Source organism: Pezoporus flaviventris, unplaced genomic scaffold (assembly GCF_033815535.1).
Source record: "Pezoporus flaviventris isolate CSIRO_AGI_PZ_B2104156 unplaced genomic scaffold, CSIRO_AGI_Pfla_v1 ptg000037l, whole genome shotgun sequence".
Lineage (NCBI taxonomy): Eukaryota > Metazoa > Chordata > Aves > Psittaciformes > Psittacidae > Pezoporus > Pezoporus flaviventris.
In genome coordinates, this window is record NW_026892585.1 from 11,631,488 (window position 1) to 11,648,531 (window position 17,044).

Consider the following 17,044-nt stretch of genomic DNA (forward strand, 5'->3'; position numbering starts at 1 on the left):
TGGTCCAAACTGACAGATGCAATTTGTTGTTATGTTCCAGCTGTCAACGGCGCTACCCAAAATGTTGTATTTCAATTATAGACTCATAGAATAGTTAGGGTTGGAAAGGACCTTAAGATCATCTAGTTCCATACATAGTTTCTCATACATTATCTAGATAATCTCAGCTTCATGTGGCAGTTGGGTTGCCATTACCTTGGCATTGTTGGCATTTCAAGGCTGTATCCCCACTACTTGCCTCTGATGATGAAGTTCAGCCTTTTCTTGCATAATTCCCCCATGTTATCAGTCAGGTTCAGCCATTCAAGGCCAGGTTGGACGAAGCATTGGGTGGCACGGTTTTGTGTGAGGTGTCCCTGCCCATGGCAGGGGGGTTGAACTAGATGATCCTTTCCAACCCTAACTATTTTATGATTCTGTGATTTCTCTTGCTATATCCAGTGGTTTTCCATGTTCCATTTAGTTGGCTTATCCTCAGGCCAGAGCACAGTAAAAGCCTAATATTTGTACATGACTCCAGAAAATAAGTACAAGCCAATGACACGTAGGAGGTTTGATACAGTTGGGGCTTGGTTTGGTTTGGGTTTCTGTTGGTTTGGTTTTGGGAGCCTTCTCTTCTCCAGACTGAACCAGCCCAGCTCTCTCAGCCTGTCTCCAGAGCAGAGGTGCTCAGTAGTTTTATGCTATAAATTCAGTCATAATACTTTTTGTTTAATGCTAGAAATTTTTATGCTGCTTTGATTATTTGTAGGTTCTCAGTCTTTTAGGGGAAGTGGTGTGAGCTTTTCCCTTTTACCAGACATCAAATGTATTAAATTGGGTTTAAAACCCCCAATATTCTTTGTAGCGTTTTCAGTTAGAAGATCTCCTCTATGCTTCTGTTGGGTAGCAGAGCAACATCCTCCAGTGCACTGCCTGACACAGCAGCAGCTTGGACCAGACTCCACTTGGATACTTCTGGCCCTGAAAAACATATGTTCCTCTCATAGCTGGCTTAGGATTTGTAGGATTTTGCTATCGCTATCATTACAGCAACCTAAATTATAGCTTTGAGTTTCAGGTTTCCATGTAAGGTATATGTTGTCTTGAGCTTTGGGAAATTAAATGCAGGGATCTGTTACTTTGACAGTGAGTATCACTATGATCACTTTCAGTTCTCTTGTCCTCACAAAAGGGCTGTTTTTCACGTTTTCTGGATTTGTTCTTTTCCCTTTCCATGATAGACACTTGTTATGGACTGTACTTTGTCAAGCATGACTGAAGTGCAGTGGAGCCAACTGAAACAGTCTGTATTATATTCATACAACATTGGATGGAATAAATAATATTTTTTCCCTTAAGTAACCTGATTAAAGTACACAAAGGAGATTATAGACTTATCCTTTGGTTTCTTTTTTTAACTAAAATCAGACAAACAGTGCCCAAACTTTCAATTTTGAAAGTAGGTTGTTTTTTTTTCCTTCTCTATATAAGCTGTAAGCAATCACATAATGGGGAAGTGTGTTAAGCACAAGAGTTTTGTCAGACTGAAGTTTTAACTGCTTCTAGGTTTATTTTTCTAAGAGAATATGTAAATAAGGCATTGCTTTAGAGTTTAAATAAAGGAAATGAGTTAGAGTGAAAACACGTTAGTGAGAGCTTCACTTCAAGTAGGATTTTTAGGTTGGAGCGTTATGAAATACTGCTAGTAGTGCCAGTGTGACTATAACCTAATATATTCCAGGCCACAAATACTTGTGATTATAAAATGCCCTTGTTTAGACACACGTAGCTAAAGCCAAAGGCTGTATCAAAGTTTTGGCTGCCTTTGTAGCAAAGGTTAGAGGCACCCAAGCTCGTTCAGACTGGGCTGGTAAAAGATGCTGCTGTAAGAGTGTACTTGGGTTGTCTTATGTTGACCTTGCCCCTAGTCTTGCATGCGATATACATCTGATAGACCCATACACATGTGCATAGAAAAAAATGTGTCTATTTATAAAGATGAACGTTAATGTTTATCAGGTGTCCTCTGATGTCCTAAGGATTAAACAGTGTTAATTTAGATTAAAAATGCCAGATTTTTTATTCCCATTTCAGTGCTTAGGCTGTTTTTTATTGGCAACACGCGATTTCAAACTTCTTATAAAAACATTCTGATCTACAAATCCATTGAACTTCCAGTTCTGCCATTTATAGTCCCTTTTTCTGTGAGCTATACTAACATTCATTTTCTCCCCTCTAAAATGGGGATTCCAGACTCTCCAAAAGCTAGGATGAATGGTGAGAAGATTGGTTTCGTTTTGCAATTCATACTTCTTCCATACAATCTTACTGTCCATCTGTGTGTGCTACAGAACATATTGTTTCCCCTCTATGAAGTTCGTTAAATGGAACAACTTCTTTTTCATTTGCTTTTTAAGAAAACATGGTTTTCTTTTACCATGCCATTACTGATTCATCATGGAAATCAAGAGGAGCGGAACTGGCAGCTTGTGGGATATCCAGCTGTAGCTATATAGGAGTCCTTGTAGCTGTTCTAGACACTGATCCTCAAAAGCATTGCTAGCACAGGATTCTTAAACTCTAGTCTTGTATATACACAATGTTGCACATTAGAGATGCCAGAGCAGAAGAAAGCAGTACGTTTTGTGTTACTTTATGCTGTCTCTCTGATGTAGGAGTTGCCACCTTTAATTTTCTCAGGCAGGCTCTCCTTTACACTGATTGTAGTTTTCCTCTGTTAATGATGAGTTAGTTTCCTGTATGTATTAGTGTAACTTTAAAGGCATATTGGCTCAAATTAAGCACATCTCAAGAGATTTCTTTCATTATAGACCGGTGACAGCTATAATTGCCTACAGTTGACAATACCCTGTAACATTTCAGAGGACCAGGAAGTAAGCCCATCGTAATTTCATGCTATCTCAGGGCAGTGCTAGCACATCGTGGTAGTGAATGATGATGGATTCCCTTGTGGTGCAGACATCTGCTGTGACAAATCACTTACCCCTCTTGGTTGCATATTCTAGAGCAGCCCAGGTCATGTCAGCACTTGGTGGCCATGGGCTGAGGAATGAGGTGATTATGTTCTAATTAGGCATGTTGCCACAACCAAAACCACTTGGATTTGGCAGGTAGCTCATCCAAATGGAGGCCAAGGCCTGCCTGGGGGTTAACCAGGTCCAGGGACTGGAGGACACCCAGGGGGCTGATCCTGAAGCGGGTCAGCAAAGATGCCTTTGCCTACTGAGCTGTGCCAGGCTCTTCTTGTGGCTGGGTGGCTAGGATCTCCAGCATTTCTGCATTTAACTCCACTGAAAGGAAAAGAGATGGAAAGCAGAGCGTATGTTGTAATCTTTGCCACTGTTTATATTTTGGAAACTTCAGTGGTCCAAGAAAGTATTTAGCCATCTTATTTAGATCCATGACTCCTACTTGCTACAGTGCTGATGTCTGCAAGAAAAGTAGCCATTGCATTGAGCAGCATTATGCATCATCCAGTTTTATTTCGAGTAAGGGAAGCAGTGAAAAGTTTACTAACTTGGATAGGCAGTAGTGTATCATTTCACAAATGAATCAAAATGATCAAACAAACAGTATGACAAATTTAGAACAGGCATCTCCCTGTGCAGCCAAGATGACATATGCTCTGTGGTTCCTTAACCGCCGAGTCCTGCCAGCCTTTCTCACTCAAGCCACAAGCTCTGGAGAAGCAGCTTGAAATGGAAAACTAAGCATCTGGACGGAGAAGTAAGTACAGAGTAAAGTTATTTGAGATGTAGGATTCCTCATGGCAGATCAGATGAGAAGTATTAACCACGTTACAGGTTTTGTGGAGGCGTTTTGAGTTTACCACATTTGCCATGTCTCTGATCAACCCTCCGGTTGTTCCTGGAGCTGATGAGCCATTGTGGAGGGGGTAGAAGTAATCAATCGTGAGCAGGCACAAGCTGTCTAGACAGAGACCTCCCCACTGCCCATGGGATTTCATGCCCCAGCACATGAGAATTGCCGGAATGGAATATCCTGTGTAAATGTAGCTGGATATTCTGGTTCACTTACACATTTGTATGTCTTTATGGATGCTACCAATAATATGGATACATGCAATTCATCTTTGATGCAACAAATTATTCTGGAAATGAACTGTGGGATTGAAAATAATACTTTCTTTTATTTCTTAATAAAATGGGCAGTACTTCCCTATGCCTAGCAGTGGAAAAGCCCTCCCGAGGTGGTTTTTAAGCTTGAGGCAACTAAATTGCACACTATACAAAAAGAAAACACACACAATCCAGCAGTTCTTATGGGGGTATGTTGTTGTGCTGGCTATCTAGAACTTATAATATGCAGAGTTAGTATGTCTTAAAAGTAATGGGGGTTATTTCCCCTCCACTTGCCCTTTTAGAACAGTGAATCAGTGAGTGGCAAAAATGAGGCGAAAAGGGATGAGGTGGAAGATTACGGTCTTCCTTTAAGGTAATGAAATAAAAGTAGGATGATATCTGGAGAGAGGGAATGGTTTGCTTTCCCACACTGAATTCTAGCTTTGACTTCCCTGAAGAGTGTTTCCACATGGAAAGAAACTGTCCTCACCTTGAAGCCCTGCAGCTAAATGAGTGTTATCTGTGCGTTATTTAAAGCACTGCACGCTTCAGCCCCGACGTTCCAGTGCTGTTACTCACTGCATTAAAACCTGATCCAGCCATAGAATCAGTACAGCAGGTGTCTAGCTTAGCCAAGTGCAGATTTTTCCTCCCATGGTATATTCAGGACGTGGTGATTTTCAGGGTATTAAACTCTTTGAGGTGAAGCCAGTTTCTGTGTGTTTTATGCAAGTTCTGCCATGATGGGACCTTATTTCTGGGCTTGAACAATCAAAACGTTGCTATAAATATAGGTGAGCAGAAGACATACAGCTTGCCCATACTTGCCCTTAAGACAAGGTTATCCCCATATTACCTAAAAGTATTAATGGAAGTTGTGCTTATTTTACAGTGCTCTCCTTATTCAATCAGTCAATAAATACAAACTCACCATCCCAGTGCCTGGGAATCGTGGTGTGCCTTTATCTATGGGCCTGTCCGACCTACATCTGGAGGGGTTTTTTAATGGATGGGAATTTTATGTGACTTGCCTGGGACCATAATAGAGGAGGAGGGGAGGATTAGTGATCAGAGACAGCCTTTCTGCTTGGAGAGCTGGGCTTGACCTCACACCTTTTGGCACTGACCCTATCCAGGGCTTGTGCATCAGTTTATCCTTGGAAAAAAGGTTTTAAGCAGGCAGAAGGTGAGGGTGACTTTCAGACAGTGTGGGTCTGCTGCTTGTTTTATGTAGTGTGGGGAGACTGAGCATGAGAGGCAGATGCATGAGGTCATCAGCTTATTTTTAGGTTGACAATAAGAGTGTGTATTTCTGGGAGGGATGCTGACTATAGGGAACCAGGAATTAGCGTTTACCTTAGATAAGCTCTAATATTGACTGAAAATAGAAGCCAATTTATATATTGTTATAGGCATCCTTCAGCAGGATCCTGGTGGTTTTCAGAAAGCCCTTTGTGGCTGCAGTAATGGCATGCTGTAGTTAGGGAACCAAATAAACTCGGTGGACAAGAGGAGGTAAAAATAACTTCAGTTCATGCCCTTTTGACAAGGTGACAATTAAACTTTGCTTGCTTCTCATGTCACTGCTCCTGTCAAATAATTGTGGGCATAGTTTGTTTAATGTATCGCACTGGGATGCCTGGACTAATTTACTGTGTGTCAGGGAAGTAATTAAACATCTCACCTGATTCCATGCACATCGTGAGCAGCTAAACCAGCCTGGTCCCAGGTTTGTGGGTGCTGTTGCTGAGCACAGAAGCCTGGCTTGCTTCCACCTGGGACATACAGGTCTGTAAATACCCATAAGGAGTACAAAAACCTGGAGAGGGACTTATTACAAGAACAACCTTCTCTAGTGGAAGGTGTCCCTGCCCGTGGCACGGGTTGGAACTGGATGAGCTTTAAGGTCCCTTCCAACCATTCCATCATTCTATGATTTATTTCTTATGGAGGCGCCTTCACCAAAACTCCAGTCTTACAGCTTGGGCATGGTAGTGGCTGTCTCCATTTTGGAAGACATCCCAAGGCTTTTCCAGTGTTGCTAGAGCTGCCTGGTCATCCTCATCAGCTGAGCGAGGGGGCTGGGAGTGAGCAACTTTGTTTTAACAGAATGATGCTAGAAGCAACTCAGTAGAAATCAGCAGGTGGACGATGAAACTGTCACATTGACCTCCACATTTGTCTTATTTTCTGGCTGGTCTATGGGATGACAGGGTTTTTACTGCCAAATTCCTCCCCAAATCTCTCTTATACCAAGGCCAGTTACTGAGGTGTGTGAATAATGTTGCTCATAAACACAAGAGCCTGCTGTGTTATCATAACTGCTGTGCTTCTCTCTTTGCATTATTTCTTGTGAACATTGCTCTGGGGATTACAAATTCCATTCTTAATTCCACTGATTTACATTGAAATCTATCTGCAAAAAATAATTGTCCTAGAGAGTGGGGGTTTTATTTTTCATTTTTTGTTTTGGGTTCTTGTTTTCTTTAAATTACTGGCATCAACACAGCATCCTTCTTGCTATCCAGATGCTCAAATTTCACATTATTGAGCTGAATAACTATGCTGCTTCTACTCTCATTTATTAAAAGCATAGACTCTTCAGGATAAGAGTATTCTATTTTCTGCCCTCCGCCTGCTACATCCAGACCAATTGTTGTATGGCAGTTGGTATCATAACCAATTACTACTAATGCAGTGCACAATAAGGGAAAGCAATAGCGTAAATGTGTCTCAGATAACCCATAACCCAAAAGGCAGTTACCCTTCCTACTACAAATGATGGAATTATTTCCAGCCTGTGGGACAGATTCTGCCACTTTTAATTCCTTTTGTGACTCACTCAGCATCTTGCAGGAGTGACCCCTTAATTTCATAAGCTTATTCCCCAAAGTCTGGGTATTTTTTGCCTCTATGTGCAGCACACAATGAATTAAGCCATAGCATTATAGACAACTTAGGAATAACTGTGTACTAGAAAGGTCCTTGTATCCCAAATCATTTGGTGAAGGGCTCAAGCTTTGAGTGCCCACACACCCAACTGCAAAAAGTCTTTTCTGTGTGGGGAGAACAGGTTTGTATCTCTAAGAGACAATAAATAGGTTATTGTTCACCTGAACTTTTCACACAAGGAGCATGTGATAGTTAACATGTGCAATAATAAATACTGAGTGGCCAGCTAATGAAAAGCAGATGTGCCAAGAATGCCAAGGAAAACCTTTGAAGGCTGCAGTGTAAACTGGGCCTTTCAACAAGTGGCCAAAGCCCCTGTGACCACCAGGGTCTGTCTCAGGCTAACAGCTTTAGAAATGGAGGCTGAAAAGAAAAGTAGAGACATGACTTCAAGGTATAAATCAGTGAGACTTAGTATCCTGTAGAAAAATAGCAAATGAGAGGATCCACCATGTGGCCTGTATTGCGTGACTTTCTCATGTCTAATGCATGTTTCCCACCTATGATTTTTGTTTTGATGTAGTGAAATGAGATAAATGAGATAGAATCCACAATCAACTGTCTGTTTATATGCCTTGTCTTAAGCTGTAATTTCATAGAAGACACATAAGTTTAATGGCATCTAAGTGGATAAAATCTTTAAGTCTAGTCAATTGCACTTAGATTTAAAACTCTATTTCTGAAAACTGAGCCATAGAATGGGTTGGTTTGGAAGAGATCTGAAAACACATCTAGTTCCAACCCACTGCCACAGGCAGGGACACCAATGAAGTAAAACACTGCACCAGGAAAATAGTTAAGGTCCTGGTTTATAATACTCTGTTTGTTTAATGGATCTCATCACCACTTACTCCTCTGAATATGGCCACAGCACAGCTAGTAGGAAGGGTTAGTGTTCTGTAAAGCAGCGGCTCCATAAACTGCTGTGATGGCGTTGTAAAACAGACTGCAAGGTGGCTCTTGCTACCTTGGGGAAGAGTAAACTTGGGCTGTGCTTCATACTGCAAACAGGCAGGTTGAAATCAGGGGGATTTTCACATGGGAGGCAATGCTTGCAGAATTTCATTTGAAACTTATCCTTTTCATTGCAACATTGCAGCGAGTTGGTTCTTCCTGAGAGTGTATCGTTGTGCAGGGGATCCTCTAGGAGATGGGGAGAGCCGTTGGAATGTGGCGACTCAGATAATGACTGGGGCTAAGCTACATCAGAAAACTGTGATAAAGATCCATTGTGTCTCCGTGTCTCAGATACCTGGATTCTTGTCACCTGATGTAGAAACCGCAGGTCCTGTGGCAGGTCTAATCCCCTCCTGGTGCTGGACAAAGCGTGGTAATCAGTAAGGGGATTTGATTTATCATTTCTCTTTGATGTATTTCTCCAGGTAGCCTTGCAATTCTCCCTGAAGTCCTAGGGCTTGCAGTAAGGAGGAGGTCTTCTGGTAAGAAGAAAACTCGTAATTTCAGCATTCACCTCCTTTGCTTTATCTTCCCCTTGAGGTTACTAAGAAGATTATGGAGAAAAACCATAGGCTGGGGCAATGCCTTCTGAAAGCTAGTGTCACATTTTATTCCAGTTCATATGATGCATTCAACAGCCTCATCTAGTCTGAGTTTAAAATTGAGCCATGGGTGAGAACTCACTAGTTAGCCAAGGACCATGAAGTTAGACAAGAGACAATGCTAGCAAGAGAGTTCAGTTAAGATCTTATCATCCTTCTTAAGCATGGGGATACCCATGAATTATGCTTTAGGGCTTCAGTTGTGTTTCAGTGGTTGCTTAGGTGGTACTGACAAAGGCCAGCTTTGGTGTAGTGGAGGTTGTATTTCTGGAGTTCCCCTGTAGTCACTGATGGGAGAAGGGTTTTATCTCTTGACCATTTTTGAAAGCCCAGCCTCAGGTGCTCTGAGCTGGTGGAGCTTTGCTTCTCCTTAACCGTAGCTCTTGTACCTTGATAACCTGAGATCTTCCTCACAGTAGTCCTGATGGGCATCTGTCTGGATGTCACTAAATGAAGGAAACAAGATTTCTTCATCATTCTACTTAAGATGGGGCTGGCACATACATTTGAGGTGTAACCACCTGAGTCACATTGCATCTGCTTCTGGAATACATTGCTGTACAGCTTAAATTTGGATTTTTATCCACTTGTCTTCCTTATAACATAGATACACAGAATGGCTGAGGTGGGAAGGGACCACTGGGGTCATCTAGCCCAACCTGTCTGTTCAAGAAGGGTCACCTATAACAGCACATTGCTCAGGATTGCTCTCAGAGGGCTCTTGAATATCTCCAGGGGAGGAGGCTCCCCAGCCTCTCTGGACAACCTATTCCAGTGCTCAGTCACCCTCACAGTCAAGCTCTTTCTCATGTTCAGGTGGAACTCCCTGTGTTTTAGTTCACGCCTGTTGCCTCTCATCCTATCACGTGGCACCACTGAGAAGAGTCTTGCCTCATCCTCTTGACACACTCTGATCAGATACTCTCATACATTGATCAGATTCCCCCTATAGCCTTCTCTTCTCCAGGATGACCAGGCTCCTCCAGCCTTTCGTCACAGGAGAGATGCTCCATACCCTTCACCATTCTAGGACCCTTTTGCTGGACTTGTTCCAGGAGCTCCATGTGTCTCTCATACTGGGAAGCCCAGAACTGGACACAGAGGATTAGCTTACGGAATATTGCCATATAAAAGTGCATCTCCTCTTGTATTGTGATAAAAGCTTTTTGATCCGTTGATTGTCATGTCCACTAGCAAGACCAAAAGCAATTCTAAAGAAGCCTCTGTGTGTTTGGTGTATGGACGTCATTGTTAAATATATAGTGTATGAATATACAGAGCAAGGCTGTGATTCTAATCCCGTGTAAGCAAACACATGACAACTGTCAGGGAAGATGAGAGGTGCAAAACATGACAACTACTTGCTGTTAGCAGTGTATCCGAAAGGGAGCCTGAGTCCTGGTTCTTCCTAAGCACGTGCTTGGCTTTGGGTCTGCTGTTCAGTTCCCCTTAGGTCAATAGAGCCCACGTGTGCACTCATATTTAAGCATTAATTTAAGCTTAAGCGTTTAAACAATGAAGCAGTGGGCACAGCTGAAGACACTGTTGAGTTGAGCTCTGTTATGCGAGTGAGAAAATGCAGAGTTCTTCATGCACTAAAGAAAGAAAGGAAAAACCCCACCACTTCATCAAATGGGGAAAAACGGATTTTTTTCCTTTGACTTGGCTCAGATCTTGGCTCCTTCAGAGACTGGTATGCAGCATATGATAAATGCTTTATAAATATGTTTTACATTATATGATATGTTTTCATCTGGGCACAAACTGACCGTAAATCAGGCTGAAATACAGCCCAGTATTGAAAGCCAGGGCAAGTGTTTAAGTGCAATGTTAGTGCATAGTTTTCAAGGGGATAGACATATGGTGAGGCTGGATCACTAAATACCTGGATTGCTGCTGAAACAGAGCAGTTTAAGAACAGAAGTCCCTTAAATACCTGAAAAGGGACAACTGATTTCTGCATATTAGGCTTTCAAAATTCTGGATTTCCACTCTATTCTTCTAGCTATTATTATGAGACAACGATTTTTGATTAAATTATCAGCTTCTGTATCACCTAAGATTTGCATTGGCTCTATGTTCCACCCAGACAAAACTTTGTGGATTCTCAACCTGTTTGGAAAGCTCTACCAGAGCTCTGCAAGAAAGGTAAAAGACAGTTTTCCAGTGGGAACATAACCTGAACATGTTACCTAGCAAAAGTAATTCCTCTTGCATTTGATGTATTTGGTTTCTTTCCATTTCCACAGTCAGAACATTATTGTGTTGTTTCATTCTGTTTTTCCTTAGCTCTACAAATCAGGTATTGTCAAAGGCGTGCTTTAGTGATGTTCCTATGGAGCTCCCCACATCATGCAAACAGAGAAGCTCAGGTAGTGAGAATGGGGATACAGAAATGCAGATCCAGCTATTCCTAGTTTGAATGGTTCCCTCGCAAAGGGCTGGCACAAGATTCAATGTGTTATTCCTTCTTCTTGGCCCTTATTTCTATCATCATATTCATGTAACAGTACATTATTATTACGTTGTCACTGGCATTGGATGCTTCCCATTGCGTTTGTAAATGGCATGCCAGGATTTTGTCAGCTGGACCTACACCATTGAGGCAGGCAGTTTCTGTTTCTGCTCGGACTGACAGAATTCCTCTTGGATTAAGCATTGTGACATGACTTCAGCATTTGGATGCACACTAAAAGACAGGAGTGGATGGAAGCATGGCACTGCTAGCCTTTTTCTGGATAGTCTTCCTTGCCAAGAATGGGGAGCTGAAATTTTTTATGGGCTGACACAGTTCTGTACCTGCAGCTGAAGTAAGTGATTGTGCCCCTGTGCTGGGCACTGGTGAGGCTGCACCTTGAGTCCTGTGTTCAGTTCTGTGCCTCTCACTACAAGAGAGGTGCTGGAGTGGGGCCAGAGAAGAGCAATGGAGCTGGTGCAGGGCCTGGAGCACAGGTATGATGGGGAAGGGCTGAGGGACTGGGGGGTTTTAGTCTGGAGAAGAGAAGGCTCATGGGGGACCTTATTGCTCTCTACAACTGGAGGGGGCTGGGCTCTGCTCCCAAGGAACAAGGAATGGGACAAGAGGAAATGGCCTCAAGCTGCACCAGGGGAGGTTTAGATGGAGATGAGGAACAATTCGTTCCCCAAAGGGTGCTCAGGCATTGGAACAGGCTGCCCAGGGTAGTGATGGAGTCACTGTCCCTGGAAGTGTTCACACACTGCGTAGATGAGGCTCTCAGTGCCATGGGTTAGTGGTGGCCTTGGCAGTGCTGGGGGAATGGCTGGACTTGGTGATCGTTTCCAACCTCATTGATTCTACAACCCTATGAGTGAGTTGCATTGCAGAGTCCTGTTAGGTGGAGTTTCGTTCATGCCATCCAGCTGCTTCGCTTCCCTCCTCCTTCTGGAGGAGGATGAATCCCTCATTGTCCCTGTGCTTCAGCCCATGTTCCCTTTAATGCTGTCAAATACATCATCCAGTGCTCGGGTAATTAATTGAAAAGGCTCATCACTTTCTTGCTTCAAAAGGCAGAGAATTTGTCTCAGCAGTGCTAATGGGATCATGTGGCATTTGTACCCTTTGCTTTATCACAGCATATTGACTTTCTGCCTAAATCAGATTAATTTTATCCATATTGATTGCACAATTATAACCCCCTATTAAAATCTTTTCATTAATAGTTATGTCTCCCTGCTAATAGGGAGTAAATGCTCTGTTGTTCTCACTCCGGGCTCTAATGAGCATATTGATCACGGAATCCCAGACTGGTTCGGGTTGGAAGGGACCTTAAAGCTCATCCAGTTCCAACCCCCTGGCACAGGCAGGGACACCTTCCACTTGAGCAGGTTGCTCCAAGCCCTGTCCAACCTGGCCTTGAACACTGCGAGGGATGGGGCATTCACAACTTCTTCAGTCCTTTCAGTTTGCTCATACAGTAAAGGCTGAAGTTATTGATAAATGACTTTTTATTTGATGCTGATCACTGCACTGCTTACAGTTAGGAATGGAAAACGTTTACTTCTTCATAACCCTGGGTGTACTCTCATGAAGAAGAGAGGATTTGCACTACCCTAACTCCCAAGGCAGGGCTGGCGACCCCAGGGCAGGGCTGGTGGTCCCAAGGAAGGGCTGGTGGCACCAGCCAAGCGGTGGGAGGCAGATCGGTCTCCTCCAACGTCTCCTTCTGCACCCCAGCTTTGCGACATCCCTCCTTCTCCCTCCAGACGCTGGGCCTCAAGGGTCGGCGTTGCTGGTGAGAATGGAACCAGGGTGGGAGACCGGGTCCAAGCGGCAGTCGCAGGGCTGTTGTATGGGAGAGGGGGATGTCCGCTAAGGGAGGACGGGCGGAGGACAGGAGGTCCGCGAGTTCAGGTGCCGGATGGAGAGCATCGCGTTCCCCGGCGGGGCCGGCGGGCGGCTGCGCCGGGTCCGGCGGCGTGTGCCACCCGCAGCCGGCAGGGGGCGCCGGCGGAGCGGGGCGGACGGGGCGCGTAGTCCCCGCGCGTCGCGGCTCGGGGCGCAGCGGAGCGGGGCCGGGCCGAGCGGAGCCGAGCGGAGCCGCGGGGCGGGCACAAAAGCGCCGCGCCCGGCAGCCCCGCCTGGGAGTCGGCGCTCTGCTGGCCGGGGCTCAGCGCTCAGCGGCGCCGGGACGGGCGGCTGCCGCCCCTGGGGCTCGCAGGATGCCGGCGGCTGCGCGGCGGCGCGGGGCGCGGGTGCTATGGGCGCTGCTGTGGGTGTCCCTAGCGCGCTGCTACAACGTGGACCTGGGTCGCCCCGTGGTTTTCCAGGGCCCCAATGGCTCCTTCTTCGGGTACTCGGTGCTGCAGCACTACCACGACAGCACGCGGTGGTGAGTACCGCGGTCCCCCGCGGCAGCGCATCTCCTTCAGCGCGGGAAGCGGGACCGGGCACGGCTGCTCCCGTGGCTCCGAGCCCGTCGTGTGCGGGGGGACTCGCCCCGGTGTCACCCGGATCCCTCTCGATCCCCCCCCCCCCCCCGGTGGGGGCCCCTTCCCGGGCACCGTGAGCTCGCTGTCCCGGGCGGTGGTGGTATCCTTGCGGGAAGCATGTAGTAGCTGATCCCCGTGACGGAAAACGCGTGGGGTGTGAAGGAGGGTGGGTCTTGCCGTGTTAAACGGGAGGAATTGACCTCCAGGGAGGAAACCCCGATGGCTGGAAGGACGTTCCCGAATCAGACGGCGTTTGCCTCCTCCGAGTGCCCGCTGTTGGCGTGGGGGGGGCCGCAGAGGAAACGTCTGTGTAACTTACAAAGGGCCAAGAATGAACGATGATAGAAAGTTTGTCTACATCTCAAAAAATTATGCAAACTGGCAAGCTGCTTGTTTTTCCCGTTCAGTGAAAAGAGCCTTGGAACGCAGTCCGTCTCTCTCTTGTCTAGGTCAGAGGCTCTTTGTTAGCATTAAAACTGATTTCTCTTAACTGGACCTAGTCGATGTCATCTGGTGCACTTTGAATATGAGCAGGAGCCGCTGCTGCCAATAAACGTCCACAAAGCCTGGCTTTATCTTTAACGCTGAGATACGGCCCCATCCCTCAGCTATTGATGTTGGAACTGTGGAGCACTGTGATATAAATAAATGTATTCATGCTGGCGTCCAGTTCTTTAAAAATGAATTTCTTTCACACCCTTTAGTTCGAGCAGTTGTATGCTCTGCCTAGCTCCATGGTGGCTTTCATGGAGCATTCATTTTTAAGGACTTATCAGAAGACTTCATAGAGGAAAGGCGCTTTGGGAGAAGAAAAGCTCTCAGTTAAAGCAATGCTTAACTTGGGGCAGGAACCAACGAAGGATGCAGAGGCTGAAAGTGACTTGTGTTCCACACAGACTGCTGGGGATGCACAGCTGTGCAAATGAGATGCTGGTCTAGTGCTAGGGTGGAACTGGAATGATTTGTTGCTCCTTGTGAAGGTGTCTGTCATGCTGATCGATAGCAGGAATTATCTGCAGATAGCAGCTGGGATTTTAATTTTGGAAGGGGAGGTGAACTAGGGAGGGGAGTCTCCCAGGTATCCCACTTTGTTTGGCAGTGACACTGGAATAGCAGTGTTGGGCATCCATCTGAAGGCAGGCATCTGGTGTTTGGAAGTAAAAATGCCAGTTCTGCAAACTTCAGTTTTGTGAAAATGGAGCTTCTGCATGGAAGAATGGAGCCCTGGCTCTCGGCACCCAGGAATAAACAAGTATCTAAGATCATGAAGTGGTTCTGAATAAAAGAGTTGCTAGCCCTATTGCCTGAAAGGGTTAACAGGTCTTAAGATGGTCGGCATCGTCATTGTCCAAAATCATGAGGGCTTGATTGTCATCACTGCTGATGGAGAAGCTCCTCTTCTCATGGTGGGGCTGTGGAGTTTGTTTTCATGGGTGCTTTAAAATCCTGTGCCCAGCAGAGGCTGGGATAAGTCTGGGTGATGTTTTTTATACTGTCCTTGATTCCAGTTTCCTTTCCACAGCTGTGATCTTAATGTGCACATGCCTCTTAGACTAGAGGTCAAGGATGATATAGTACTGTTTTAAACCATATTTATACTGTACAGAATCTTATACATCCCTTTGGAGCATCAAATCTCTGATTTCAAGTTTAAACTGGTTACTACTTTCAGGGTATTGAAATACAAGATACAATCCCAGTTTATTGGATGAGTTCAGTGGGAAATGCTCAGTAAAATTCATGCCATTTTTCAGATTTGACAGGTTTTTGTGTGTTGAAGCTTTTGTGTGCAAAGATGTAGCTATAGAGCTATTTCCTTAACTGGCTTGTAGTGGGTAATTTGTATTCTGTGTCCTCCCGTTCTCTTGTAAATGTGATATTCCGGGGAAAGGCTGAAGTCTGTTATGTATGTAGTAAAAATGTTTTCTATTCAACCCATTGTAGCATACACCTCCTGATAGTAGTCGTAGAGTTTTTGCCTGGGTTTGTGTGCCTGTTTTCTTCTTCCCTTTGTAGCTTTTATATACCCAAAGAAGAGTTCTGATTTCAGTTTTCCCAAGTCTATTTGGCCGATATCCCACAATGGGCAGTAGTTCAGCTAAGTTAACTTCAGACAGCGATATTTTGGGCACTCATAGCTTGCGCGGTGAGCTGTGCACTATGTGAGCCTGCAAAAATGTGGTTGATCGTATCTGAGGCTGATAGGGCTCCTGCCTATCTAATGTTATTTAATGTATTAATACGTTCTCAAGCATTTCAGGGTGTTGTCATGATAGTTCAAGGGCTTCTTGCTCTTTATTCCCTGAGGGCCTGATAGACACCTAATGGACTTCTGATCATGAGAGTGTGTTATTCCCAGTAGCTTGTCCATGTGCTGGTGTGTGTCTACATATCAGTGTGTCTGTATATATAGACACTGATTTATATTAAAATGGTATCTGTATGACCAGGTTCTTCAGTGTTTCAGCTGTTTTCCAACACCACAAAGGCACCTGTCTATATTACCTACATCGGCCTGCAGGCTTCCAGTAACCGATTCAGGGCTTGGCGATTCCCGAGGATTTATATAAGCCAAGTGTTGTTGCAGGAGGAAAGAAAGGGGGAAGGAGAAATATTTGGCTTGAAATATTACCCCAGATAAATGTGTATAGTTAGGCTGCCACACAGCCATTGACACAGAAATTATATTGGAGCATGGGTGTTCAACCTCCACTATGCTGGAGTAAATCAGTGCCTTTGAATTGTCTGAAATAGTTAATTGTGGCAATGCTCCCATTTAGGAGTTGTTTTTGCACACTTCTCGTTTCAAGGAAAGTTTGTCACCACAGATGTGCTGAGGTTATTGTACTTCTGACAATGTCTCCTTTTCCTTCCTTAAGCGGGTTTTATGGCTGTAAATCCTGAAAGGTTTACCCAGTTCCCCGTCATTGCCTTTTTCAGCTGAGTAAGGAACCAGGTGGCTGCTTGCATTTGGAGCAGAGACAAGTTGAAGTGCTTCTGTTTTCTGGATGTAATTTTGAAGCCTGGAGTAAAGACTCAAGTAACAAGCAAGAAACCACCCCAGACAGCTTAAAAAGAAACAAATGTCAATTTTTGCCCCATTAAAAAACGTTAATAATGTGACATTTCTTACAGTTCTCTTTTGAAAGGCTACTTTTATCTCTCTCCTTTCTTCTCTGTATGCCTCCTTCTAGCTGACACCCCCAAATCCCTCAGCAAGTCCAGGGTAACAATTTTATCCTTTCTGGCAACATGATCTGGCACGACAAAGCAGTGGAGTCAGTTTAGTTGCACGGTGTCCTGCTGTGAGTTTTACAATAAGGAATGAGTCTGGTTTCTGTGCTGTTGCTTCATTCCTTCTGCCCTGCTCTTCACTGGATTGCACTGCTGCTGAAATAACGAAGGCTGTTCTGCATCTCAGGCTGACCAATATGTGTTGTTAGCGCATAGAATCACAGAACAGTTTGTGTTGAAAGGGACCTTAAAGCTCATCCAGCT

The 17,044-nt window shown here is 44.8% G+C and overlaps 1 protein-coding gene across 1 annotated transcript in view; it reads left to right on the forward strand.

Moving 5' to 3' along the window:
- The first annotated feature begins 13,190 nt into the window (after positions 1-13,190).
- The window catches only part of ITGA9 (integrin subunit alpha 9), a 212,991-nt gene continuing 209,137 nt past the window's right edge, over positions 13,191-17,044 (forward strand). The window contains exon 1 of the mRNA XM_061464722.1: positions 13,191-13,446. Within this exon, the coding sequence (XP_061320706.1) occupies positions 13,277-13,446 (170 nt within the window). The 5' untranslated portion in view covers positions 13,191-13,276. The remainder of the gene's footprint in view (positions 13,447-17,044) is intronic.